The 23,050-nt window shown below is 63.5% G+C and overlaps 11 protein-coding genes across 11 annotated transcripts in view; 6 read left to right on the forward strand and 5 right to left on the reverse strand.

Annotated features, from left to right (window-relative positions):
* The window catches only part of F751_1646 (Pyruvate kinase isozyme G, chloroplastic), a gene marked incomplete at both ends in the record, with an annotated part of 5,371 nt that extends 4,757 nt beyond the window's left edge, over positions 1-614 (forward strand). Inside the window, one exon of the mRNA XM_011404021.1 lies at positions 60-614. Within this exon, the coding sequence (XP_011402323.1) occupies positions 60-614 (555 nt within the window). The remainder of the gene's footprint in view (positions 1-59) is intronic.
* A 501-nt stretch (positions 615-1,115) lies between these two features.
* On the forward strand, positions 1,116-2,029 carry F751_1647 (hypothetical protein; the record flags this gene model as incomplete). Its single annotated transcript, XM_011404022.1, has 3 exons — positions 1,116-1,277; positions 1,491-1,629; positions 1,842-2,029. The coding sequence occupies 3 exons, from the start codon at positions 1,116-1,118 to the stop codon at positions 2,027-2,029; spliced, it is 489 nt and encodes a 162-aa protein (XP_011402324.1).
* Positions 2,030-2,283: 254 nt separating this feature from the next.
* On the reverse strand, positions 2,284-3,862 carry F751_1648 (ATP-dependent Clp protease proteolytic subunit-related protein 4, chloroplastic; the record flags this gene model as incomplete). The annotated part of the gene is made up of 5 exons (XM_011404023.1): positions 2,284-2,343; positions 2,516-2,629; positions 2,855-3,121; positions 3,300-3,413; positions 3,518-3,862. 5 exons carry the CDS (start codon positions 3,860-3,862, stop codon positions 2,284-2,286), a joined length of 900 nt encoding a protein of 299 aa, XP_011402325.1.
* Positions 3,863-4,144: 282 nt separating this feature from the next.
* On the reverse strand, positions 4,145-7,521 carry F751_1649 (Protease Do-like 9; the record flags this gene model as incomplete). The annotated part of the gene is made up of 12 exons (XM_011404024.1): positions 4,145-4,282; positions 4,391-4,492; positions 4,620-4,792; positions 4,918-5,012; positions 5,167-5,251; positions 5,409-5,577; positions 5,724-5,847; positions 6,099-6,292; positions 6,450-6,556; positions 6,763-6,850; positions 6,968-7,195; positions 7,396-7,521. 12 exons carry the CDS (start codon positions 7,519-7,521, stop codon positions 4,145-4,147), a joined length of 1,629 nt encoding a protein of 542 aa, XP_011402326.1.
* Positions 7,522-8,314: 793 nt separating this feature from the next.
* Positions 8,315-9,751, forward strand: F751_1650 (Putative deoxyribonuclease TATDN1; the record flags this gene model as incomplete). Its single annotated transcript, XM_011404025.1, has 5 exons — positions 8,315-8,362; positions 8,449-8,700; positions 8,851-8,958; positions 9,194-9,385; positions 9,491-9,751. The coding sequence occupies 5 exons, from the start codon at positions 8,315-8,317 to the stop codon at positions 9,749-9,751; spliced, it is 861 nt and encodes a 286-aa protein (XP_011402327.1).
* Positions 9,752-10,511: 760 nt separating this feature from the next.
* On the reverse strand, positions 10,512-12,768 carry F751_1651 (G2/mitotic-specific cyclin-1; the record flags this gene model as incomplete). The annotated part of the gene is made up of 8 exons (XM_011404026.1): positions 10,512-10,842; positions 10,985-11,202; positions 11,404-11,490; positions 11,605-11,673; positions 11,778-12,086; positions 12,190-12,270; positions 12,430-12,532; positions 12,659-12,768. 8 exons carry the CDS (start codon positions 12,766-12,768, stop codon positions 10,512-10,514), a joined length of 1,308 nt encoding a protein of 435 aa, XP_011402328.1.
* A 549-nt stretch (positions 12,769-13,317) lies between these two features.
* F751_1652 (Glutamine-tRNA ligase) lies at positions 13,318-17,879 on the reverse strand (the record flags this gene model as incomplete). The annotated part of the gene is made up of 14 exons (XM_011404027.1): positions 13,318-13,423; positions 13,550-13,749; positions 13,903-14,017; positions 14,231-14,364; positions 14,530-14,718; positions 14,954-15,127; positions 15,332-15,548; positions 15,865-15,978; positions 16,194-16,369; positions 16,437-16,661; positions 16,931-17,269; positions 17,380-17,460; positions 17,587-17,704; positions 17,797-17,879. The coding sequence occupies 14 exons, from the start codon at positions 17,877-17,879 to the stop codon at positions 13,318-13,320; spliced, it is 2,271 nt and encodes a 756-aa protein (XP_011402329.1).
* On the forward strand, positions 16,121-16,498 carry F751_1653 (hypothetical protein; the record flags this gene model as incomplete). The annotated part of the gene is made up of 1 exon (XM_011404028.1): positions 16,121-16,498. One exon carries the CDS (start codon positions 16,121-16,123, stop codon positions 16,496-16,498), a length of 378 nt encoding a protein of 125 aa, XP_011402330.1.
* A 334-nt stretch (positions 17,880-18,213) lies between the features above and the next one.
* Positions 18,214-20,134, forward strand: F751_1654 (Very-long-chain enoyl-CoA reductase; the record flags this gene model as incomplete). The annotated part of the gene is made up of 7 exons (XM_011404029.1): positions 18,214-18,297; positions 18,384-18,572; positions 18,685-18,764; positions 18,929-19,024; positions 19,202-19,375; positions 19,629-19,854; positions 20,066-20,134. The coding sequence occupies 7 exons, from the start codon at positions 18,214-18,216 to the stop codon at positions 20,132-20,134; spliced, it is 918 nt and encodes a 305-aa protein (XP_011402331.1).
* Positions 20,135-20,524: 390 nt separating this feature from the next.
* Positions 20,525-22,047, forward strand: F751_1655 (hypothetical protein; the record flags this gene model as incomplete). The annotated part of the gene is made up of 4 exons (XM_011404030.1): positions 20,525-20,620; positions 20,771-21,067; positions 21,266-21,485; positions 21,674-22,047. The coding sequence occupies 4 exons, from the start codon at positions 20,525-20,527 to the stop codon at positions 22,045-22,047; spliced, it is 987 nt and encodes a 328-aa protein (XP_011402332.1).
* A 372-nt stretch (positions 22,048-22,419) lies between these two features.
* The window catches only part of F751_1656 (hypothetical protein), a gene marked incomplete at both ends in the record, with an annotated part of 3,695 nt that continues 3,064 nt past the window's right edge, over positions 22,420-23,050 (reverse strand). The window contains 2 exons of the mRNA XM_011404031.1: positions 22,420-22,567; positions 22,729-22,942. Coding sequence (XP_011402333.1) covers positions 22,420-22,567; positions 22,729-22,942 — 362 coding nt within the window. The remainder of the gene's footprint in view (positions 22,568-22,728; positions 22,943-23,050) is intronic.

Below are 23,050 nucleotides of genomic sequence, written 5' to 3' on the forward strand. Positions count from 1 at the left end.
CCCTCCTCCCTCTGAAGCCCACCCCCCCAAACCCACCCCCCATTCACCCCTTCACTCAGGGTGCGCGTCGGTATGGGAGCGAGGAGTCGGACGCCATCGACTGGATCATGCCCCCCTCCCGCAGCATGAACTCCCTGTCCGACGTGGGCATCAGCGAGATGTTTGCCTACCACGCGGTGACCATGGCCAACACCATCCGCACCAGCCTGGTGGTGTTCAGCCGCAAAGGCCATATGCCCGCCCTCCTCTCCCACTACCGCCCCGACTACCCCATCTACTGCTTCACCGAGAACGAGGCGGTGCAGCGCCGGATGGCCCTGCTCCATGGCGTCACCGCCATCTACACCCGCTTCTCCGAGAAGGCGGCCGTCACCTTTGACGCCGCCATCGAGGAGCTGAAGCAGCGCGGCTACGTCAAGGGCGGCCAGCTGGTGGCCATCGTGCAGAGCGGGCGCCAGCCCATCTGGAGGTCCTCCTCCACCCACAGCATCGCGGTGAGGGCGGTGCCCCGCGACGTGGTGCCCGACGACTCCGACGAGGAGGAGGAGGAGAAGGCCAAGGCCAAGGCCGCCAAGGTCGGGCGGGCAGGGGTCACCCCGGCCATCCTCACCTGACGGCAGCGTCTGCGCCGCTGTGGATTCTGGTGGGAGGGGGTGGCAGGCTCACCTCCGCAGCCGAGGGCGTGCCTGCTGCACCTGGAAGCCCAGTGTGTACAAGAATTGACATTTGGTGTGAGGATTGGGAAACTTAGTGTCAGCCAGGGGGCCCCACAGAAGGGTGCGTCCAGAGCCGAGGTCGCGGGCCGAAGTAAAAACCCTTCCCGCCTCGCGCATGTACCCCTCGAGAATCCGAGTGCGGGCCATGCATCCCACGAATACAGGCTGCAACACCTTCATCAAGCCACATCCAGCCAACCAGCAAGTATAATTCCGTGCGCCCACAGGATGATGTTCGCCATGACGAGCATGGCCACCGGGTGTCCCGCGACGGCGAGGTCGGCCTCCAGGGCCCCCGCCCATGCCGGGCCTGCCGCTCGCCATGCGCCGCGCCCGCAGCGGGTGGGGAGGCCCGGTGCTCCCGGCGCATCGAAACCACTGCGATTTGCGCGCACGCCCATGGCAGCCTCGGTAGATAACGCCCAAGCGGGGGTGGGCAAGCTCATCAGCAAGGTGGAGATCCCGGCCTTCATCCCGCGCCAGGATATGATGAACCAGCTGTTCCGGTGGGCATCCGACCTGGAGGACAACGGGTATGCCCTCATCGGCAGCCCGTGCAAGGTGTGAGAGGTATGGGACTCCAAGGGCTGCATTTTTGCCAGGTCCCAAGGTGCTGGCGTCGGTATACATGCAGCATGGGGACAGGGAACGGGATTGTGCAACACTCAGTGCCTGTGAAGGAATCTGCAAGCCAAGCGAGTCCTTCCACAGTCACCTCGCTGGCGTCGTGCCATACCCTCGGCTCATGCCCACCCCCCCGTTGCCCTGCCCCAGATCACCCCGCTGATGGAGGACGAGCAGGTCCGGAACTTCACCATCAGCCTACTCAACAGCGGGGTGTCTGTTGCGGACATCCTCATCGCATTCGACGAGGATGTGGCCGTGAAGCACGAGTGGATTGGCATGGGGCCGGGTGAGACGCGGCGTGTGGGGGTGTCCAAGGGAGGGTCCCCTGTGGTGGAATTGGGTGTCTCTCTCTGGCTGCGGCATGGCATGGGCGCGTCTCTCCATGCGCCTGCCCCCTCTGCAGCTGGGAAGGTCGATGCAAACCCGACGACTGCTCGCAATGTCAGAGGCATACCCGGCGGCCCACTCGCTCCCTCCCTCGCCCATGCGTGCCCGCAGACAAGTTCCCAGTGCCTGAGGGTAAGGCCACCGACGTGCATGGCAAGCACCTGGAGGTGCGCAAGACCGACACCAACAGCGTGTCTGACGCTCTGCGGGCCGCCTTGCACCTGTTGTGCGCGAATCTGGCGGAGGCGGTGAACAAATACTACGCCTTTGGCTCCTGCTTCTCGGAGGATGCCACCTGATGCGGGTGGGTGCCTGCGGGAGACCAGTTGCTGTTGAGGTTTTATCCCTCGGAATCTTTCCGCTTCTGCTGCCTCATCCTCTGACCCCTCTGCAGACCGTCCTGTGTTCACGTTTTAATAGCCGTCAATGGAGTCCTTGTGGCAATGAGAAGGGCACGGGGCGTGTAGAGCTGAGCAGCTTGCCTCATGGGTCGTGCAGCACTGGGCGCCTGCCCCTCTGCTACAGTCAGGGCCTCCAGGCCCCAGCCGCCTGCTCAGCCCCCTCGCGCTGCCCGTACCACCTGCTTGAACTCCTCGTCGTTGGGCTCCAGCACCTGGCGCAGATTGGGAGGCTGGCGCACCGTGACGCTCTTGTGATAGTGCACAAGGCCGGCGCCTCTTCTCCTTGTTTGCAAGCTGCAACACTGTTACGCGGTGCCACGCATGCTGCCTCGCACTGAGACCCCTTCACCCCTCCGATCACACCCTCCATCCAAGCCCACAAACCTGGTCAATCAGGTTGTACTCCACGGCCTCGTACGGCGTCATGTACCTCGGCCGCTTGATGTTGCTCGCAGTCTGCTCCTCGCTGTGTCCCGTGTGCTTCGCCAGCAGGCGGACCTGCGCGGTGGGCCAAGGTATCCCATGAGGCACAGGGCCTGCGGTCTTGACAGCAGTGGAACTCCACACATTGCAGCTGCCACACGCCCCCACCGGCCCTGCCTGCATGCCCAATGGCACGCTCCAGCACTGGCCGGCGGTGGACAACCCCCCCCCTCGGACAGCATCTCCCTTCTCCCCCCTCGGCTCCCCACCGCCAAGTCGAGGTCCACACCAGGCACCCACCACTTCGGCGTTGGTCTTCCGCAGCTCGGTGCGGTAAATGTCAATGTCTGTCGCCTGCATCTGCTGGAATCGCTGGATGGGCTGCCGGATCATGATGCTGGCGGAGGGCAGCGCGGCCCTGCGCCCGGGCTCCCCCGCCGCCAGCAGCATGGCCGCCTCGCCAAAGGCGTTGCCGATGGCGATCGTGGCCACTGGCGGCTTGATGTAGCACATGGTGTCGTAGATGGCAAAAGCCTCGGCCTCGTATCCCAGCTTCCCGGCACCTTTCTGTTGTCATATTGGTTAGTGTGATGACGGGATCAGGGCCCTGGATGGCCCATGCCGAAGGCGCCGAGTCAGAGGACAGCTTCCGAAGATTCCGCAGGACTGACTCCGGGCACTTGCCCTGGCAACGCAGCCTGTTCCAGGGCTGTCACACCCCCACACTGTGACACCCTACCCTCACCGCTACGCCGGTCGAGTTGATGTACATGAAGACGGGGGCGGTCACGCTCTCATACTGCAGGTACAGGAGCTCTGCCAGCATGAGCTCCGTCACTTGCGGCATGAGGGGCATTCCCTGCACGGTGCGAGGGCAAAGGGTGTGGATTGGGGGTGGTCGGTTTGATGGACGATGCAAGCACCAGGCCCCTCCACCACCAAGGGTATGGGCAGGCCACTCACCAGGTACACGATTCTCTCCTTGAACAGGTAGGAGGGGAGGTCCGGGGGGGTCTGTGACGTGGCATCGCCTGAGAGTTGAGGGATCGACCTGGAGGGCCCAAGGAGGGGTGGGTGGATAAGCCGCGAGGAGCGGGAGCTGCATGCGGATATGATGCATGGCAGAGATGGGCTTCTCCCTCGTGACGCTCCCTGTCGCACCGCTTGCACATCCAATCGCCCCGCTGCTCGAGCCTGGATCCGCTGGACGCGGCGTCCCGCTGTGTTCTGGAATGGCATCAACCGGTTTTGCTCTTTCAGTCGCTGGACCCGGAAGGGGCTCACAGGCAGCACCGCCATGGCAGCCATGGCCTCGGGGCCACAGGTTTGGCTGCTTCTTCCCCTTGATCCACCTCTTTTGTAAGATATGGAGTATAGACCTTTGATTTCCCTCAATATCTGCGGACAAGTAGCGAATGTGGTTTAAGACCTCATCGTCGCGGAGAAACTTGGAAAGGAGGAGCGTGCCCGGCTTTGCTCGAGCCCCAAGTGGCTGTCAGTGCACCACCACCAACGCGAGTTTCACTGAGAATGACGTGTCTCAGCATTCCATTGCGTTTCATGGGAGAACCATTTGCATGCAGGGGCAGATCACGCTGCCTGGGCTGCAACCACTGGGATCCCCAGGGCCTCCCTCAAGTCCTTGCTCAGCGCATGGGGGATGGAGTGGAATACTTGCATCTCCTCTGTGCAAGCCTGAGCCAGGGATGCATCCAGCACCAAGACCTCCTGCATGAGCGATCAGGGGGGGAGCTGGATGGAGCATGGTGTCAGATCTAGCATGGCGGAGTGGCCGCCAGACCAGCAGCAACAACCAGCCAGAATGACCACGCGTACCTTGCTCTCCAGGTTGAAGCGCATGAAGGGCTCCCTGTTCTCCTGCACCAGCTCTACCAGATGCTGCAAGCTGTTCACCTTCACATCATTGAACTTGGCCACCTGCAATGTGAAGGGTTCAGGAGTGCGGGGAGTGTGCACTTGCCATGCGACTGCGACAAAGGGGCGCACATCCTCGAGGATACGCTGTGCATCGCTGCCACAGACGTGCACACATGAGAGCTCTTACCTGGGAGTTGGAGATGTCCTCATATCCGATGGTAGCCTCGCATGCCAGAACCTGGTTCAGCATGACGACTTGCTGCCCTGGTCGATCCTTGTGAGTGTACAGCAGCCGGTCCAGGAGTTTGACGGGGGCTTCCCGCAGGTAGTCGGGCCCAAACTCGGATGCCAGGTACGGCTCTGCAGCAGGTTGGTGCGAGGGAGGGGGCATGGATCAGGCAGGCAGCCCAGCCGCACGAGCTTCCCGCGCCGCACTGCGTGCTGGGGTCGATGCCGAACCCCAACGCCCCTCCCATGCCTCCCACCTGTGAGATTGGTGAACACCAGCCCCGCCACGACAAAGTAGGATGGATCCTTGTTGAAGAGGTGGTGAGGCACGAGGAAGTCGGGCCTCATCAGCCTGTGGTGGAACAAGGCCATGGTGAGGACGACCTCTGGGCGGCATGGCTGGGCCATGTGCCAGCACCACAGGCACCCTAGCACACCGCGCTGAGCACCCACAAACGCCAGACAGGGGGTGTGCCCAGCAAGGCAGCAAGGGCAGACCCACTGACTTGATGCAGAGGTCCAGCTCCTTGCCCTCTCTCAACACCCGCAGGGATGCCACGTCACCAGTGAACTTCTGGGACGTGAGGAAGCCTGCGCGGGTGGGGTTGAAGCGCGCGATTGCCCCATGGCAACCTGTGGTCCGGCTCGCACAGAACAGAAGCGCCTCATGCAGCAACCCTTGCACTGCGTAGACCCAGAGCACGTGGGCTTCCCACCCCCAGCACCCTCCAGCCGGCTGCCTGCTCACTGTAAGCGATGCGCTCGTTGCTCCGGAACCCCACCGTGCCGTCGTTGGCAATCTGTGTCTGGTCAAACTGCATCAGCACGTCCCCCGGCTGCAGCACGCCGGCAGCCTCGCTGAGGGGCAGCACCTCCCGCACCAACACCCCCTTCTGTCCAGGGGCCATGCCGTGGGACTGCCTGCAAGGTGGAGGGTGGAGGCATCAGACGTACGCAGTCTCAGCCCAGGGTGGCGTTCACCTCGACGCGGTATTGCATGTCGTGTGATTCTGAAGCCTGCATGCTCGAGGCAGCACCCCTTCCTCCCCACCCCCCAAATCACGTGCCTGAGCGTCGCAGACTCCATGCGCTGCCACTGGATGCCCAGGGCCGGAAAGCCGGTGAAGGTGCCATTTCGTTGGTAGTCCACCAGGAAGTGGTGGATCACTGGGGTGGGGATCACGTAGCTGTGCAGGGGGAAGGGGTTTGGGTACATACTGGTGGGCATGCCATGGAAGGTAGGGTTGCAAGACCAGCACCTTGGAGGGCAGGAAGCAGAGGCGGCCAGGATTACCATCCACACTCGGGTCCTGCCCACTCCCTCCCCTCAGGTGCCCCTGGGGGGACAGATGTGGCCCGGCCCCAGGCAGGCGGCATGGGCTCCCATGGCACCTTGGATCCCAGCATCCATAAGCCCCTACACCAAGCCCCAGCGCACCCAATGTTCTCCGCCTCGCTGCCGGCGTAGGACTGGAAGGCCACGCCCACGCACTCGCCCGCCTCGTTGAAGACCGGGCCCCCACTGTTGCCGCTGTTGATGGCGGCGTCAATCTGCACGCCCAGGAGCTCGGTGGCGCCATGCGCATACGAGGTGACCTCGATCCGGGACACCACTCCCGAGGTCACCGAGATCTGCAAGGGCGCTTGAGGGGGGGCCGTGGTGTCAATAGTTGCAGGGGGAGTGGGCTGCAGGCAACCCTTTGGTCGTTGCACTGAAGCTCTCATAACAAGGACAAAAAGCCATGTGCCGACCCTGAAACCCACCTCCTCGGAACCCGTTCCCACTCACAGTGTCTCCACCCACAGGGTATCCCACGACAAAGACCGAGTCCTGGAGCTGGGGCAACGGCCCCAGCACCACCGGCTCCACATCCTTCCAGAATTCCGGGTCCTCCACTGCGCGTAGAGAGAGGGTTTGTCAGTGGTAGGAGCGAAACGGCTGCTGAAACTGCAGTGAACAGGCCAGCGATGCACGCGCGCGTCTTGCAGGTCTTCTTCTCAGTGCGCTAGGAACTGCGTGCTTCAAAACATCCATTGCCAACACAAACAAGCACTCCATTCTCCCTCCAAAGCTTGGCCTCCTGGCACCCCCCTGGACCGACCTGTGAGCAGCGCGATGTCGCACTCAGTGCCGATGGCCAGGACCTTGGCCAGGAACTTGCTGTCGTCGTCGCGCCGCTTGACCTTGACCTGCGTGCGTGGCGGGCGCCCGCTGGGCGACGGTGCCTCCGTGCTTGCTGCATGACGACAACACTCACATCGATTCCAATCCTTGGCAGTGCCCACGCCATGCATTCGGGGCCACACATGCCGTCTCTCCGTTTCACCCCCTCCCCCCCCAAACCTTGCCTGGGAGTGGTTTTCCACGGAGTGCGCATTGGTCAGCAGGTACTTGCCGCCGAAGCGGTCGCCCTCCAACGCGATCACAAAGCCGCTGCTGGTGCTGGAATATTGGCGCTTGCGCTGCCAGGGCAGGCTCATGTCCGGCTCCGTGTGGACGCAGAAGACCTTGCACACGGCGTCCATCACATTGATCTGTGAATGTTGTGTATGGAGAGGGGAGTGGAGGGGTCGCATGAGCTTGCTGTGCTGCGCTCAGACGCAGCCGTCCAGCAGGGTAAACCTGTGAAGGCGCCACAGCAGGTGGGATCCCCGGCGGCGGAGCATGCAACCCTGTGATACATACACGACTGGCTGTCAGCCCAGCCTCCCACTCGGCTCAGCTTGTCACTCACCGTCTCTAGGCCATCTGCTCCCTCAGGCATGCTGGGGACCTCACCCAGGTACCTCGCAGCCGTATTGAGGTGGGGATCATGCAGCGCATGGTAGCCCTTGCTGACAATGCCTGCATTATGAGTCATCGGAGGAGAAGCTCCCGAGTCACGGACCGGAGATGCCAATCTCACTTAGGAGGCGCAAGGCCCAATCACTAGCATTCAAGGATACAACCTGGGAACGCACCCTCAACGTGAGGTGCAGGGGCTACCTCCTGCACCGGTTGGGAGGCGCCTCTGCCAGCCTGCTGCCGCCTGTCCCTGGGCTGGGCGCATGCCACCCGGACTGAGGCGGTGCGGGGAGGGTGTGGGGGCCTACCGGAGCTGAAAGCCCCAACGACCCTCATGACGGCGTGCTGCGTATATGAATGGATTCGAGGAGTGCTCTATTGATCTGAAAGTTGCATTAGTCTGGATCGGGTCCCTCAGCAGTCCAAAATCGGCTGGAGTCGCGCTCCGCCGATGTGCGGCCCCTACGCCGAACGGATCAGGGTGACGTATCTAAGTTGGGATACGCACAAGACCTCCCATTGACTCGTGAAGATTTCTGGCAGATTTTCGCCACAAGCGATGTCCACCTCACCGTCTTCAAGCTGCACGGGCACAGCATGCGCCGGTGCAACCTGCTGCACTCCTTGCGTTTCGGATAACGAAGGGGGGCGCAGCATGCATTTCCCGGTCGGGATGCCCGAGAGCCCAACCTTACCATACAAAGCCTGGTGCGCGGTACACGATCTGATCACATCGTTAAAGAAGACAAGTGGATGTTTTCTCATTTTTTTCTGCTTTGTCTCGACCATCGGCCGATGTGCGAACCAGGGGTTTCAATAGAGACGGCACCCTGCCCTGAGGATCGATTACTTCTCACTTAACCGTGAGGATGGCGGTGTCGAGCATTCGCTTGTTCGACGCCCACTGCCATCTACAGGTGGGTTTGTCTGCATCGCGAGGGTGAGGTCGTGAGAGGACCCTGTTGGCCAGCCTCACCAGCACTTCCCACCCATCACCACGCAGGACGCTCGTTTTGGCGCGGGCGAGTTGGACGACATCCTGAGCAGGAGCAGGGCTGCAGGGGTCAGCCGCATGGCGGTGAATGGCTGCTGCGTGGAGGATTGGCCGCTGGTGCATGCCATCGCTGCGGCCCATGGGGAAATGGTCGTCGCCAACTATGGCCTGCACCCTTGGTGGGTCGGCCGGCAGCCCGACCACTGGCTTGACCTGCTGCGGCAGCGCCTGCTGGCCAATCCCGGGGCTGGCCTCGGGGAGGTGGGTGGTTCTGGGGTCTGATGGGGCAGTGGCATGCCTTGGTAGCACACGTCGCTCCATGTCTGGTGTCCAAGGTACATGAGCAGCCGCCAGGGACATTTTGCCCTCACTTTTGCGGGCTTAGACCCCCCCACCCCACCCCCATCACAGTGTGGCCTGGACAGGAGCAGGAGGGCCCCCCCTTGCCCCTTTGAGGAGCAGGTCTCGGTGTTCAAGGCGCAGCTGCTGCTGGCCCAGGAGCTGCAGCGCCCATTGTCTGTGCGCAGCTTGTCGGTTGGAGATGTGGAGGCATCAATTCATGGGAATCTGTGTGAACACCCAAATCAGGGTAGAGCTTCCTCGCACAATGTCTGCCCAAGTACTGCCATGTGTGCTTGTGGGGCACAGTGTTTGCAGCGACACCTTCAGGTCTCGGTCAGGACCTCTTCCAGCATGCCAAGCAGCTCCATGGTTGCAGGGATCCTCGTGGCACCCCTCCTCCCACCAACCACAGGTCCACTGCGTCAGAGCGGTCGGCCACCTGCGCGAGGCGCTGGCCGAGGTGCGCCCGACGGCGCCTGTGCTGCTGCATTCCTGGTGCGGCGCAGCCGAGGACGTGCGTGCCATCGCCTCCGCACACCCCTCCGCCTTCTTCTCCGTATCGGGCGGTATATCAGCACTGCCCCCCGCCAAGGCCATCCGCACGGTGAGCGGGACCTCTGCTGTATTTCCTGATGCGCCATGTTCACACCCAGCCCTCGCGCTCACTCCCTCATGACATCGCCTCTCCCGCCCCGCCTCCCCCCTTCAGCTGCGCGCCATCCCCGCCGACCGCCTGCTGCTGGAGACCGATGCCCCCGACGGCGGGCTGCGCCTGGGCCCCGCGTGGCTCGAGGCGCTGCCAGGATTTGCACGCTCCGCGCCCCCTTGCCCGGAGCGCCAGGAGCCCGCGGGGCTGAGGCGGATGCTGGCCCTCGTGGCTGCCGCGCGGGGCGAGGGCGAGGTGGGCCTCGCAGCGCTGACCTGGCGGAACGCGTGCGCCGTCTTCGCCGGGCTTCCCGCCGCCCGCTAGGGGATCACGGTGACTGCATCGCGCCGCGGTCTCAGCCTCCCATCACCTGCCTCGCCTCGGGCGCTCCTGCTCCGCCTGGCTTGCCCCGACCAAGATCCCCGGCGACCACCACGCCTCAGAGTGAACCTCTGATGACAGCCTGAACCTCCTGCTCCACGCCCTTGACTGCCACCCAGCTCCGATGCACCGGCCCACTCATACATCAAGCTTGTCGGAGTGTTGACATGTTGGGGCATCGAGAAAGTAGACAGAGGAGCGGGGCAGCCTGTTTCAGGCGCTGAGCGGGGGGGGCGGGGGCGCGGCATCGCAGCACCCCACCCCTCCCCACGAGAAACGAAATGGGGGACGGGCACCATGCACTGATCTTGTATGGTTCTCAGGGCCAGGGACAGGGCATTCGGGGCCGGGCCGGGGCATGGATGGTGCCCTGGGCCCAGCCCGGCCCCTGCCTCCATGGGCACCAGGGTCGGGTTCCTACCTAAGAATGTGTGGGGAGCGGATGGGACAGGGAAACAGCAACACAATGGGGGACACAGACGGAAGGGTACAGGGTGGTGTGTGCCTCGCAGGGTTCCTGGGTCGCACGGCGGGAACCGCAGCGCGCGCAGACCGCGCTTCGAGCCCCCCCCGCAGCGGGCCACGGCGAGGTCGTGCTGGGCGGGCGCGTGGCTGGCGGGGTATCGAGCCGGCCCACCTCGCAGCCTTCCCTCCCTCCTCAGGGAGGGGGCCTCCTCTCCATGGGGCCGGGCGCCGCGCCCGCTCAGGCGGACGCCCCCTCCAGCAGCGAGGAGGGGCTGGCCAGCTTGGCCACCTGGCCCAGCTTCTCGCTGGAGAACTTCTTGTACACGGCCGACAGGGAGGCGGCCGACGCCCCGGCGTGCAGCGCGGCCAGCATGGCGGCGCAGGGCCTCACCTCGGCCTCGGTCAGCTTGGCGTGGCGGGCCAGTGCGGGGGGCAGGCCAGGACCCCTGTTCAGGGCCGCCTTGGCCGCGTACAGCGCGGCGCAGGCCGTGACGGAGCCCGGGTGCTTCAGGGCGGCGTAGTTGGGCAGCGCCAGCTCCACCAGGTAGGTCGCATAGTTGACCAGCTCGCTGCAAAAGGGGGGGGGCAAGGGGATGGAGGCTGTTGATCTGGATATTCGGTAAGGGTCAGCAAGGAGCACAGGCGTGCCAGGCTTTCCTCTTCACCTCTCAAAACACCCTGCATCGCCCCCTCCGCCATCCTCCAACTCACGTGTCACTGGCGGCGTCCACGATCTTGAGGTAGCGCGAGAGGAACTGGTGGGCCGTGGGGACGGTAAGGTTGAAGCGCAGGGTGTTCAGCATCACCTTCTCCATCTGCAGGATCTGCTCGCGTGAGTAGGCGCGGTCTGAGATGTAGACAAAGTCGCGGACCTCCGGGGCCCAGATCTCCTCATACTTGGACGCGATGAGCATGGCGGTGACGCCCACCTGTGGGTCAAGGCGGTGTGAGGGGTTTTGCAAAGAGACCGCCATGGCGCACTGGTAGACAGACACGGCCGTGTGCCAACCATGCCGACACCTGGCATGTTCTGAGAACATGCCTGCCCCTTGACACCCCACGCCTTGTGGACCGGAGTCTCTTCCCTCCCTCCACCATCCCCCCCCCACACAGTGCCAGGCAGTCCTCACCAGCTGCAGGTGCTTGCGGGTAACTTGCTTGGCCTCCAGGAAACGGTCAATCAGGTTCACAGTGAGGTACAGTGTCTCAGGCATGAGCTGCGCCGGGCAATAGATTTGAGAGACTGGATTCCACAACACTTTCTGCGTCAGCACAGAGCTCAGAGCGTTTCAGGCGCCCACCCTACCACTCTGTTTCGTTCCCCCACTGACCTTGAACTTCAGGTGGACGTCCACCAGCCAGTCGATGAGGATGGCCCGCATGCGATCGTTCACATCGTTCTGTGGGGTTGCCAGAGGTTCAGTGTGAGCGAGTCGATCCCACAGCAACCTCATGTGGTCACCATGCTGCTCACAGAGACACGGACCGTGTTCAGCCTCCACACCTGCTTGGACATGTAGTCGCTGGCCACCATGAACTGCGGCTCCACGCCCTGGTAGTAGCTGAATATATCCTTTGCATAGTCTGCCACCGCGAGGGGGTCGGAGGCAGAGGCGGCATCCACGTCCTGGGGCGCGGAGGGCCTCGCGGGCTTTGCGCCGGCAGCCGCGCTGCGGTCCTGCAGCAGCTGGCTCATGCTGCGGCCCGGGTTGGAGCGGGGCTCAGTCCCAGCAGGTGCGGCGGCGCCCAGGGTGGCATCTCGGGGCCTGAGGCTGTTACGCGGTTTGGCGCCCCAGCTGTCGGTGGAGTTGGTCTGTGGAGGGGTGGAAGGGGATTGGATGAGGGACAGGAAAGGGCGATGCGAGCGATCGATACCACGTGCATCGCAGAGTCGAATAGGCTCGCCACCCCCTCACCAGAGCGTTACTGCCATCCACAGTGGGTCCCACAGCCGCGAGCTGGGCGGCAGCGCGGCGGGTGAGCACACCGGGGCGGACCTGTGCGCAGTGCCGGGGGATCTGGTCAGGGTACCGTTCAATACTTAGCGCCCAGCACCGCACGCATTGCCAATATCATTGTTGGTAAAGTACATGAAGAATGATCGGCTCAGAAGCCTGCCGCGAGCCTCGCGCGGAGGACTTCCAACGGACGCTCACCTGTCCCGACAGAGGTGCTTTAGGGTCCACCGGTGCCGCATCCTTGCCAACGTTCACCTTCTGATGAAAACCTCCGACAAGGTTGCCGATGTCGCCGAGCGCCCTGCATCGCCAGCGCCAGTTTGAAGCATGTCAGTACACCGAGGCAAGCGGTTTGAGGGTGCCAGCACCTGCTAAAGCCAAGCACGCTGCCCGGCGTCATGAACACCCTCTGCGCATCTTATCCCACCTCCGAGCAACTGCCTGAGCGGCCAGGGAGGGCTTCCCGATCTGGAGGTGGCTCTTGGCGTCGCGGACGTTCGGCCCGTTCTCGGCATCTGCCGCCTTCGCAAACTGCATCGTGCCGCCGCTTGCCTCACGAGGACAGGGGAAAGCTCCCGAACACACTGGACAGTGGATATAGCAGGCGGATCTGGTGCGATCGTGCCGGGTTATTCCCATCGACAGCCCTGCGAGTTTTGTGTGTCGGCAGGGGTCAAAGCCCCTGATGGCCCCCCGGCCCCGCCATGGGAAGGGCCCTCGCACCTTGCATGGGGGAGATGGCTGCCCTCCTGTGACCCGGAACGCGTCTCTTTGCGTCTGGATTATCCTTGGACAGCAGGCAGCCTAAATCAGCGCAATGTACCCCTATGCGAGGGTGTTCCATCTTCCATGGTTGAGCTGTTGCTTCGTACAGTACTCGGGCTGGGTGGAAGGGTATCCGCTGGGCTGAGCGGCGAGCATGACGCCACTGAACCAGTTGTTGCCGGGGAAAGGCTTTGTGTGTCCAGCATTCTTTCAAGTAATTTGCAGTGCGCCTTTCATATCTGGTTGTGCCCAGTGGCCATGCAGCTTACAGCGGCGGGTGCGTGCAGCCACAGACTGTGCGACAATGGACAACACAGGGGTCTACTTTGCGAAGGAGTCCTTGAGCGCACACGTGCGATTGAGAACCATGGCATCATCTCTGCTGTCTGGGTCCACGGTGAAGTAGCCAAGACGCTCCAGCTGGAACCTGCAGTGACATTTGAGATCGCCCGGAATCAGAGCGGGTTCCACAGATGGGTGCAGCGCCGCAATCCACGCAGCACCGGCCAGTCTGCATCGCATGCCCGCACAGCCTGCGTGCAAACTCTCGCACCTGTCGCCGACGCGCGCCGCCGCGAGGGCGGGGGTGGCCAGCGCCCCATGCACCACCGCCAGCGAGTTGGGGTTCAGCTCCTCCAGCCAGGTCTCGCTCCCCCCCGGGGACTGGGTGGTGAAGAGGGTGTCGTACAGCCTGGCCTCAAAGGAGGGCGGCTCCACCCCCGGCTTCGGCTGGGCCACCCAGTTGAGCACACCCTGCGCCCAGGTGGTGTTCGGGAGGGGATGAAGCGCACTGCCCCTCATTGGTGGAAGGTGAGGCAGGATGCCAACTTCTGTCGAGTTCACCAGAACGGTGCCCCTCACACCATGCAGAGGGCTGCCTCCCACAACACCCGAGTCCGGTCCCACCTTGGGGGGCTTCCTGCCCTCGCCCCGGAAGTCGCGCTCGTATGTGGCCTCCAGCTCTTCCACCTCGCCGCCTGGCCCCTTCTTGACCCCCGTGCACGTGATGGGGTAGGCGTACCTGGGGAGAGGGTGGACCGACAGGAGTCAGCTGGAGCGCACGAGACGGCAGGGGAAATGACTGCCTGGCAGGAACAGGCATGGGCATCCCCAATTCCTCACCCCTAGGCCATTCAACCCCAAGCTGCCTTCCAGGAGTGTAGCCTTTCTCTGGACCTTCTGGATCCCTTGTCTTGACCTCCCCACCCAACCCCGGCCCCCTCCCTCCTTCCACCTGAGCATGATGGTCTTCCCTGGCGCCAGCCCGTAAAAGTCCTTGGAGTCCTGCTCCCGGAAGTCCGTCGCCTCGATGTACACCACCCGCGTGAACGGCACCGTGTACACCCCCCCACCCCGCCCAGGAAAGTCCTGGCGAGGAGAGTGTAGAGGAGAACGAGAAAACTGGCTCAAGGACGACCTCTGGAACAAGAAGGATGCCAGTTCGGGCTCCAGGCACCGCTAGCCATACATGCTGTTCAACATTTCCTCCCCTGCAGCCATGCCCAACATGAATTCCACCCCATCTGCTCGCACCTGGGCCTCCACCTCCTCCCGATGCCCCTCCGCCAGGTTGGTGATGGTGATGCGCAGCGGGCGCAGCACGGCCAGCCGCCGCGCCGAGGTGGCGTCCAGGTCGATGCGGATGTGGTGGTCCAGCTTGTGCAGGTACACCTCGCCCTCCGTACGGGTGACCCCCATCTCACGACAGAAGTTGTTGATGGCCTGCCAGTGTGGTGATGATGATGGGAGGGGGGGCGACCAAATGGAGAGCTTGCATGGGCGAGCCGCCACAGCACGGCGCGGCCACCACCCGCGGCCCAGCATGCTGTGGTCAGACCCCGGCAAGCCTGCGTCGACGCTGGCGCGGTGAGCCCGGAGCAGGGCACCGCGCTCGGTCAGCCGATGCCATGGCACCCACCCACTCCCCGCCCTTTCACACCCCTCCAGCCCCGGCCACCTTGGGGGTAACGCCCCGCCGTCTGAGCCCAGCCAGGGTCAGGAGCCGGGGGTCGTCCCAGCCGTTCACGTAGCGGTCTGTCACCAGCCGGTTCAGCTTGCGCTTGCTCAGCACGTTGTTGGTGATGTTCAGGCGGGAGTACTCCCAGACCACGGGCTTGTAGGTGTCCAGGACCTGGTGCAGGAGGAGGGGGGGGGGCCATGGGGGTTACTCTGGTGCGGATCGGCCATGGCCAGTATCGCAGCAGCATGTCGCTGACAGCTCTGCGGGTACCGATCGACACTCGGACCCAGACCGCGCCCCGCCAACCCCACACAAGGCCCAGGCCCCCCTGAACCTGGGCCCCCGGGGCGGCAGCCAGCCAAGTACAACACGCACATCCAGGAGCCAGTAGTAGGAGGCGCGGCGTGACTCGAACTCCAGCGTGCACAGGGAGTGCGTGATGTTCTCCAGCGCGTCCACCAGGCAGTGGGTGTAGTCGTAGGAGGGGTAGATGCACCACCGGTCACCGGCGTGGGGGTGCTCCGTGAACTTGATGCGGTACGCGATCAGGTCAAACATGTTGTAGTTGTCGTTCCTGTGGTCCTGCCTCATCCTGCATGTGGCCGGATCTTGGTGATCTGGGGGGCGAGCTGGAGGCCATGGCGTGAGGTCGGTGGGCCAGGTGGGGATGGGGCCCGACCAAGCCAGAAATCAGGGGATCACTGCAGGCGAGCGGCCGAGTACAGTGGCTGTTCGAGGTGGCCCAGCGCTGACGTCAGGCGCACATGACTGACATGGCGGCAGGAACCAAAGCGCCCTTCCCAGGAGGAGAAGGCAGGGGTGGTGTCAGCTCCGCGACCCGCTGCATGTCGCGATCATCCAGGCCACACCAGACCAGGCCATCACCCACCCTTCCACCAAGCACCGACCTGAGCGTGGCCTTGCCCTCGTCCACTAGACCCCGGCGCATGTCTTCGAAGAGCTGCAGCGACTCGGCGATGGGCCGGTCCCTCCAGGGGCTGGGCTCCCGCTTCTCCCGCGACCTGTTGGTTTCATGTTTGACGGTGTCCGGGGGGTCGCCAGGATCTAGTGGATGGGCGCAGCAGGAGGTGGAACCCACGGAATGACAAGCATACCTCGGCGGCCAATTGGCGTTGGGGCAAGGCGCTGCCACACGCATGTCCGATGCAGGCCGTTCCTGGATCGCCTGTGAGCATCGACCCCAGAGCCACAAGTCTCCCCCCCCCAGGAAACGTACTCCTTGATCTCCTCGCCGGTCTGGTGGCAGACGTAGGCGTTCCCCCCCTTGATCAGCTGCACCGCCAGCTCGTGCAGGCGGTCAAAGTAGTCGGAGGAGTAGGTGACCCGGTGGGGCGTCCACCCCATCCACGCGATGATCTCCTGGATGTGGTCGATATACTCCCGCTTCTCCGCCTCGGGGTTGGTGTCGTCGAAGCGCAGGAAGCAGTCGCCGCCGCGCGGCGGCCATGCCAAAGTCCACGAACATGGCCTTGGCATGCCCGATGTGCAGGTAGCCATTGGGCTCGGGAGGAAAGCGCGTGACCACGCGCCCCCCCGTGGCGCGCAGGTGCTCCGCCAGCCGCTCTGCGGAGTTGGAGATGCTGAGCTGGCTCCCGTCCGAGAAGGCCACGGTGGTGTGGCACTTGTTGTTCTCCTCGGGTCGGGGCAGGAAGGCGTACGGGTCGGCGGTGCGCCAGGCCTCCTCCTCCGCTGCCGCGGGGCCGGGCTTGCCGGCCGCCGCCCCGCCCTCCGCCTTGGCGGGCTTCTTCTCCTGTGTGTGTCGTGGATGGGAGGAGCGCTTGGAGAGTCAGGCCCCGTGGACACGGGCCTTGAGCGCAGAGGGTTTCGTTGGCACACCCGGCGCGGACCCCCTCAGGGCGGCGCAGCGCCGGGCACCGAGCGTGCCCTCGCTCCAGGCCCTCAACCCTCCGGATGTAGTCTTCCCTCTCCCCCCCTCCCACCTCCCTCCCAGACCTTGATCTTTTTCTTTCTCTCCGGCTTCACGCAGTCCGCCTCGGTCTTGGGCCCCAGCAGCGCCTCCACCTGGCGCTCCAGCTCCGCCTTGGCCGCCGCGAGGTCCACCCACTTCAGCCCCGCCCGGATCTCCGCCAGCAGCACGTTGGTGTTGGCGTGGTACCGCTCCTCCTGCAGGCGCTGCGCGTGCTGGGCGAGCGTGCTCGCCACCGCCGCCGAGATCTGGTCCGGGGTCACGACCACGCCCACCCCCGCCGCTTCGTCCAGCGCCCCGGCGTCCAGCGGCTCCGACCCCGTCTGGGCAAGGAACTCCAGCGCGGCGTCCAGCTGGGCGTTGCTCTGTGGCAGCAAAGGAGGGCGGCGTCGGGGTGGGCGGCCCTGTGCCTTGCAAGAGAGTCACATGGACAGGCCTATACATTTCCGACAGGTGCATGTTCGCACCATCCCACCCAGGCCCGACGCGCCTTCAGCTTGTCGGACGTAATGTACTCCAGCAGCGTCTTGCGATGCACCAGCGCGTTCCCAGGGTACTGCAGGGGGGTGAGGACGCAGGGTGAGGGGGCTTGGAGCCGCTGGTGACCTTGCTGCTGGCGTCCAGCGCACCGCCAGTGCTAAGCCAAACCGCGATCTTGATCCCTTGGCACCCCTCCCATCACCTTGCTGGCTACGGTGTAAAGCAGAGCGCCCTGCTGCTTGGTGCACCCCGACTCGACGCCTGCTTCGCGCACGGTCTGCACCAGGGCCTGCCTGAACTTGACATTCTTGATCGCCCCTCTGCAGGTAATGGAGGAAGGCTGCCCTGACATGATGATTGGAGAGCGATGGGTCAGGAGTCCCGTCACCCAATCGATACAATTCAGGCTCACGCTAGAGTTCCAGGCGCGAGCTGGATGGCCTCGAAAAGGCGAGTGGCCACCGCCTCCTGCTCCTCGCGGGTCTGCGTCGCCATGACCAAGGGTGTTGAGGGACTTGTAAAGAGGTGAAACCAGACTACCCACCCCCGATAAAACTTTACGGCTCTGGATGGTGCGATCTTGGTCCAGTCGGATCTGCCATGCGGCAAGCGGACCCAATACTGTGCCCTCGGGCCATGCTGGGCGGTGGTCGACGACAGCACCCCCAGCATGCACTTCCGGAATTTGGATCAGCAAAGCCCGGGCCGGGACATTGGCAACGCATTCCGTAATGAACTCAACCATATTGCAAGGCCGCGGGATTGACATTATTACAACTCCTGGCACTCTGCCCAATTGATCGGGCCCTTGTCTGCTCCTCGCACCGATATGTCCTTTAAAATCGCTGTCAGCGCTCGTGACGGCAGGACCATCCTCCCCAAAGGGGAGAAGTACATAACCCTTGCTGACAAGGTGAACCTCGCTCATTGGTTGCTTATATTCAGGAGGATTTCAAGGGTGGCCACTGCGTGATCCACCGTCTGCATCGCCCACCCCAGGATGCCACGGTGGCCGATCTGAAGCGCGGCATTGCCGACAGCCGTCCCGAGCTGTATACGGCACGGCAGCGGCTCACCACTGTCGCCGAGAAGGGAAAGAAGGGCACCGTCCTGGAAGATGGAAAGAAGCTAGCGGAGTACGGGCTGACCAATGGGGACACCGTCGTCTTCAAGGACCTTGGGCCGCAGGTCGGTGGTTCCAATCAAGCCCCTTGATCCCGCAATGATTCATGGAGGGCCCGGGGACAGTTGGCGGGAGCACCGAGCTCACCCAAGTTGTGTGACCCCCTTTCCACTGCAGATCGCGTACCGCGCTGTGTTCTTCTGGGAGTACTTTGGGCCGCTGGTGGTCTACTCCCTCTTCTTCTTCTTCCCCTACCTGTTTTACAATCGCACCAGGCAAGCCGTCCAGGGACCCCAGGGTGGGCCAAGGGGCCTTACCGCAGACAGAAATGCATGCAATTCTTGGTGCGACGGCAAACTTCCCAGGACGGCATGCGTTTTCCCTGTATGTAGTAAATCCCCCCTCCCCCGCCCCCCTGCAGCATCCCGGAGGAGCATGGCTTTGCCCAGAAGGCCGCACTCACCTTCTGGGTTGCGCACTACGCCAAGCGCATCGCAGAGACGTTCCTGGTGCACAGGTGGGGCATGCATGCAGGAGGACATGTACGGAAATTGTGCCATTGTGGTCTGTTCGGTCGGCTGGCTCCCTTGAAGTTGGGCTTTACCCTTGCCTGGTGTACTGTCAATCCTGCAACTGACTGCTGTCGATCCTTCTATCCGGACAATGAGGTCCTGCATGCCCCTGCACGCCACAGTTTTGGGCATGCCACCATGCCGATCCGCAACCTGATCAAGAACTGCTCCTACTATTGGGGCTTTGCGGCCTTCATCGCCTACTTCATCAACCACCCGCTCTACACCCCGCCATCCACCCTCCAAACCGTGCTGGCCCTGGCTGCCGCCTTCACCTGCACGCTATCGAACCTGAGGTTTGTGGGGTTATTGGGCGCCTGGTGGGGTGGATCATGTTCCGACGCACAACCAGGGCAATCCGCTCACTTCACCCCTGCGGAACTGTTGTGTGTGATCCACCAACCTGGACATGATCAGCAGGCATGATTCTGGGGCATGGTCAGATGCATCCAGGTGCCGAGCGAGACCCTCCTGTCTAGCCAGCACTGAAGGAATCTTTGTGCGGGTGCCCCCCTCCTCCACATTCCGTCTCCCTGTGCAACCATACAGGTGCCACTTGATCTTGGCAGACCTCCGGTCCCCCGGACGCGGCGGGTACTCCATCCCACGTGGGTTCCTGTTTGATTACATAACCTGCGCCAACTACACCGCTGAAATCTGGTCGTGGCTGTTCTTCTCCCTCGCCACCCAGAGCCTGCCGGCGCTCGTCTTCACCCTGGCTGGAGCAGGGCAGATGGCGGTGTGGGCGGCGGGCAAGCACCAGAGGCTGAGGAAGGTGAGTTGCAGCGTAATGTGGGATGGGGGGACCTGGTCCAGCGCAGAGGCGCCTCACATGCGGTACCGCGGCTGGTGCCTTGCGTGGAAGTCCGTGCAGCTCGACAGAAGGAACCAGGAGGCAGGCACCGATCGGCCCGCATGGCGCCATGGTAGCTTGCGCCTCTGCAGCCGCATGTTTCACTCATCCTTGCCTCCCATTCCTGGCACAGCTGTTCGATGGCAAGGAGGGCCGCGAGAAGTACCCCAAGCGCTACATCATGTTCCCTCCTCTCTTCTGATGCACGTTCTGTCATGATGCTTTACGAAAATATGGGTCAGAGAACTTGCATGTCTGTTCATTCATGAGTAGAGCTCCACAGTGCAAGCTGCCGCGAATCTAGCTGCGCACCAGCGCGCGAGTGTGTGGAACTCTGTCGTGAAGGGCAATGTTTTGGATGGTCGACACATACAATAGACCGCTGTCGCCCCTGAGTTGGCACTTGAGCATTTATACTTGGAGTAAGCATTGAGCACCGGGGGCTGGTGAAGCCTGTGGCTTGCAGCGTCCGGGACTCGGTGGGAGGCTTTAAACTTCTTGTGATCTGGGAGCCTGGCTGCCTGATCAGTGCAAGCCCGCCCTAGCCGATACGAGGAGCCCTTGATAACCCAGGCATCGTCCGGCTGCGGGGATGGGTCTCACCCTCTCTCGCATCGGGTCGGACCCATACTACGCAAACTACGAAAAGAGTCTGGCACGAATCCAAAAGGATGTCATCAAGCTGAAGGTGGGAAGGCGTGTAAAGTCCGTTCTGGCGACCACATTGTCAGCCTGGATGGACCAAACAGTCTGTGCCATCACAATGCTGTCGAGGGCCGTGGGGTTCCACCTCTTCCCGGTGAATTGTGTCCCCTCTCCCACCACCCTCTCATCGCAGGCCCAGCTCGAGGCCCGGCGTGCCGTGAGTGCACACATCCGTTCTCGCTTTCTTGGCGGCTTTGCGGCCGTGTATGTGGTCATCCTGGCCTACGCCGCCTGGGTGGCACGCGCCCCGCCCGCCACATACACATACCGGCAGCACCTCACGCTTGTGGCGCCTGCCCTGTATGCCCCGCCCGCGGCCTGGCTTCTCTACCGCCTCCTGAGCGCGATACTCCAAGCCCTGGACTCCTACTCTGCACGGAAAGTGGCTCTCCTGGACTCCAAGCTGCGGAAAATGGTCGCGGAACTCAAGGTGTGGGGGGCTGGATGTTGAGGAGAATTTGCAATGCCAAGAGTATGTAGGGAGAGATGAGAAACCCACAGGAAGCATCTGTGGCGTGTGAGCGACACCCTGTGCGTCTGGGGAGTGCAGCTCCCAAGCATCGCTCTGGCGTGCACTGGCGTCCCGCTTCCCACTCGCCGACCTCTTGTGCTGCCTGATCCCACACAGGAGTCCTCGCGGTATGAACGCACTCTGGCCCTGCTCAAGAAGTATGACCCCGAGTACAAGCCGCCCCTGCCTACGCCTGCGCCAAGGCCTGCTGCCCCAGCGGGCAGGGCGCCCGGGGTCCAGGGGCCACGGGCCCCCCCGCAGCCTCAGCCGGCGGCGGGGCCCAAGGTCGTACCGGCCCTCACGCAACTCTGGACACGCGCCGCCGACAGGCTCATAGGTATGTGCGTAGGCTGGAGAGTCGTACTGATGAAGCGGTGCTCAATAGCCCTTATACAGGCGGGCACTGCCATGGATCTGAAGGTGCAACAGAGGGTGATGCGCTGAGAACCCGCACGTTCTCCCGGCCACCTCCATGACCACCTCCAGGGCGCCTTCACCGACCGCACTCCCCCCTTTCTTTGGCAGCGGACGACCCGGTGGCGCTGCGCCTGCTGCAGGAAGCGCAACGCGAGGCCGCCGAGCTGCGCGCCGCGCTCGTGGCGTCGGAGACAGAGACGCTGCGCCTCCAGGCCCAGAATCGGCACCTGCTCACGGAATTGGGGGTGGACATGGGTTCTGACGTGACAGGCCACCAGCCCCAGCCAGCGGAGGCCGGGGTGGTAGAAGGCAACGCCATGCCTGCTGGAGGCGAGCCGGCAGTGGCGGCCGGTGAGACAGCGTTAGATACAGTCGCAGCGTCCGGGAACGGAAAGACGGGGGCGGCAGGCAGCTGTGATCCGACACTCAAGGAGCCGGTCACGGAACGACCCAGGTCCCCTGCGCGGAAGCGCCTGGTCTAGTCCTGAAGCGGGGCAGTGGCTTGAGTTGTTGCCTGTATGGCCTGCGGCACGAGGGGTGTACTGTTCCAGTTCCTGAGGCTCTGCACCACCTGCCAGTGCACAAATCATCCGACAGTGTACAACCTGCGGATGTTCTCGTCTGCCTATGCTGAGCACGCCAGTGCTCACAATAAACACCCAATCTGCAGGCTGGACTTGTGCATGGATGTGTACACTGGTCTCAAGGCTTGCAGCACAGGGGCACAGGTGGCCAAGCATCATGATCAGGCTCGGGATGGGCATCTTTTCAAGCCGCACCAGGGACATCTTCTGCCGCCCTGGACGGACGGCAGCCTCCTCGTGTACACCCATCCCCGTCCTTCCCCCGCCGCCTCACACACGGCAGAAGGGGTGTGCCAGGAGGGTGGAGGTCAGCACCTCCCCCGACAGCATCTCCCCCAGGAGGTGCCACCCCGCCCCTTCGCCCTCCGCCAGGAAGGCCGTCGCCTCGCCCCAGTCCGGCTCGTGCTCGCAGTACTGCCTGTTTGTTAGTTGGTGGGCGGACGGGGCGCGTGAGGCCTTTGCGTGGTGACTGCCTCAGATGGGATTGGAATGGTCAAGACCCACCGTTCCAGAAAGCGCTCCCACCCTGGGACCACACAGGCGTCGAGGCCTTGGAACCCAACCCCCATGGTCCCCGACCTGAAGAGGCTGAGATCATATCGGTAAACAGTGCCTAGCACACGACGCAGCGCATCGCCCTGCGTCCCCGCGCCCGGCCCTGCCGCCGACAGCCCGCCCAGCACCGCCTCGAGCAGGACCAACGCGGCGGACTGCAGGTCGGCGGCCATGCCCTGGCGCAGTGGGCTGTCCGCCAGCCCCGCCTGGGTGTCCAGCATGTCCTCAAAGGAGCCGGCTGTGTAGGAGGAGGGGGAAGGGGGGGGGTTGATAGGGAAGGGGGGGGTTGATAGGGGAAGGGGGGGTGAGTAGGGGAAGGGGGGGGTTGAGTAGGGGAAGGGGGGGG

The sequence above is a fragment of the Auxenochlorella protothecoides genome (assembly GCF_000733215.1).
Source record: "Auxenochlorella protothecoides strain 0710 unplaced genomic scaffold scaffold17, whole genome shotgun sequence".
Lineage (NCBI taxonomy): Eukaryota > Viridiplantae > Chlorophyta > Trebouxiophyceae > Chlorellales > Chlorellaceae > Auxenochlorella > Auxenochlorella protothecoides.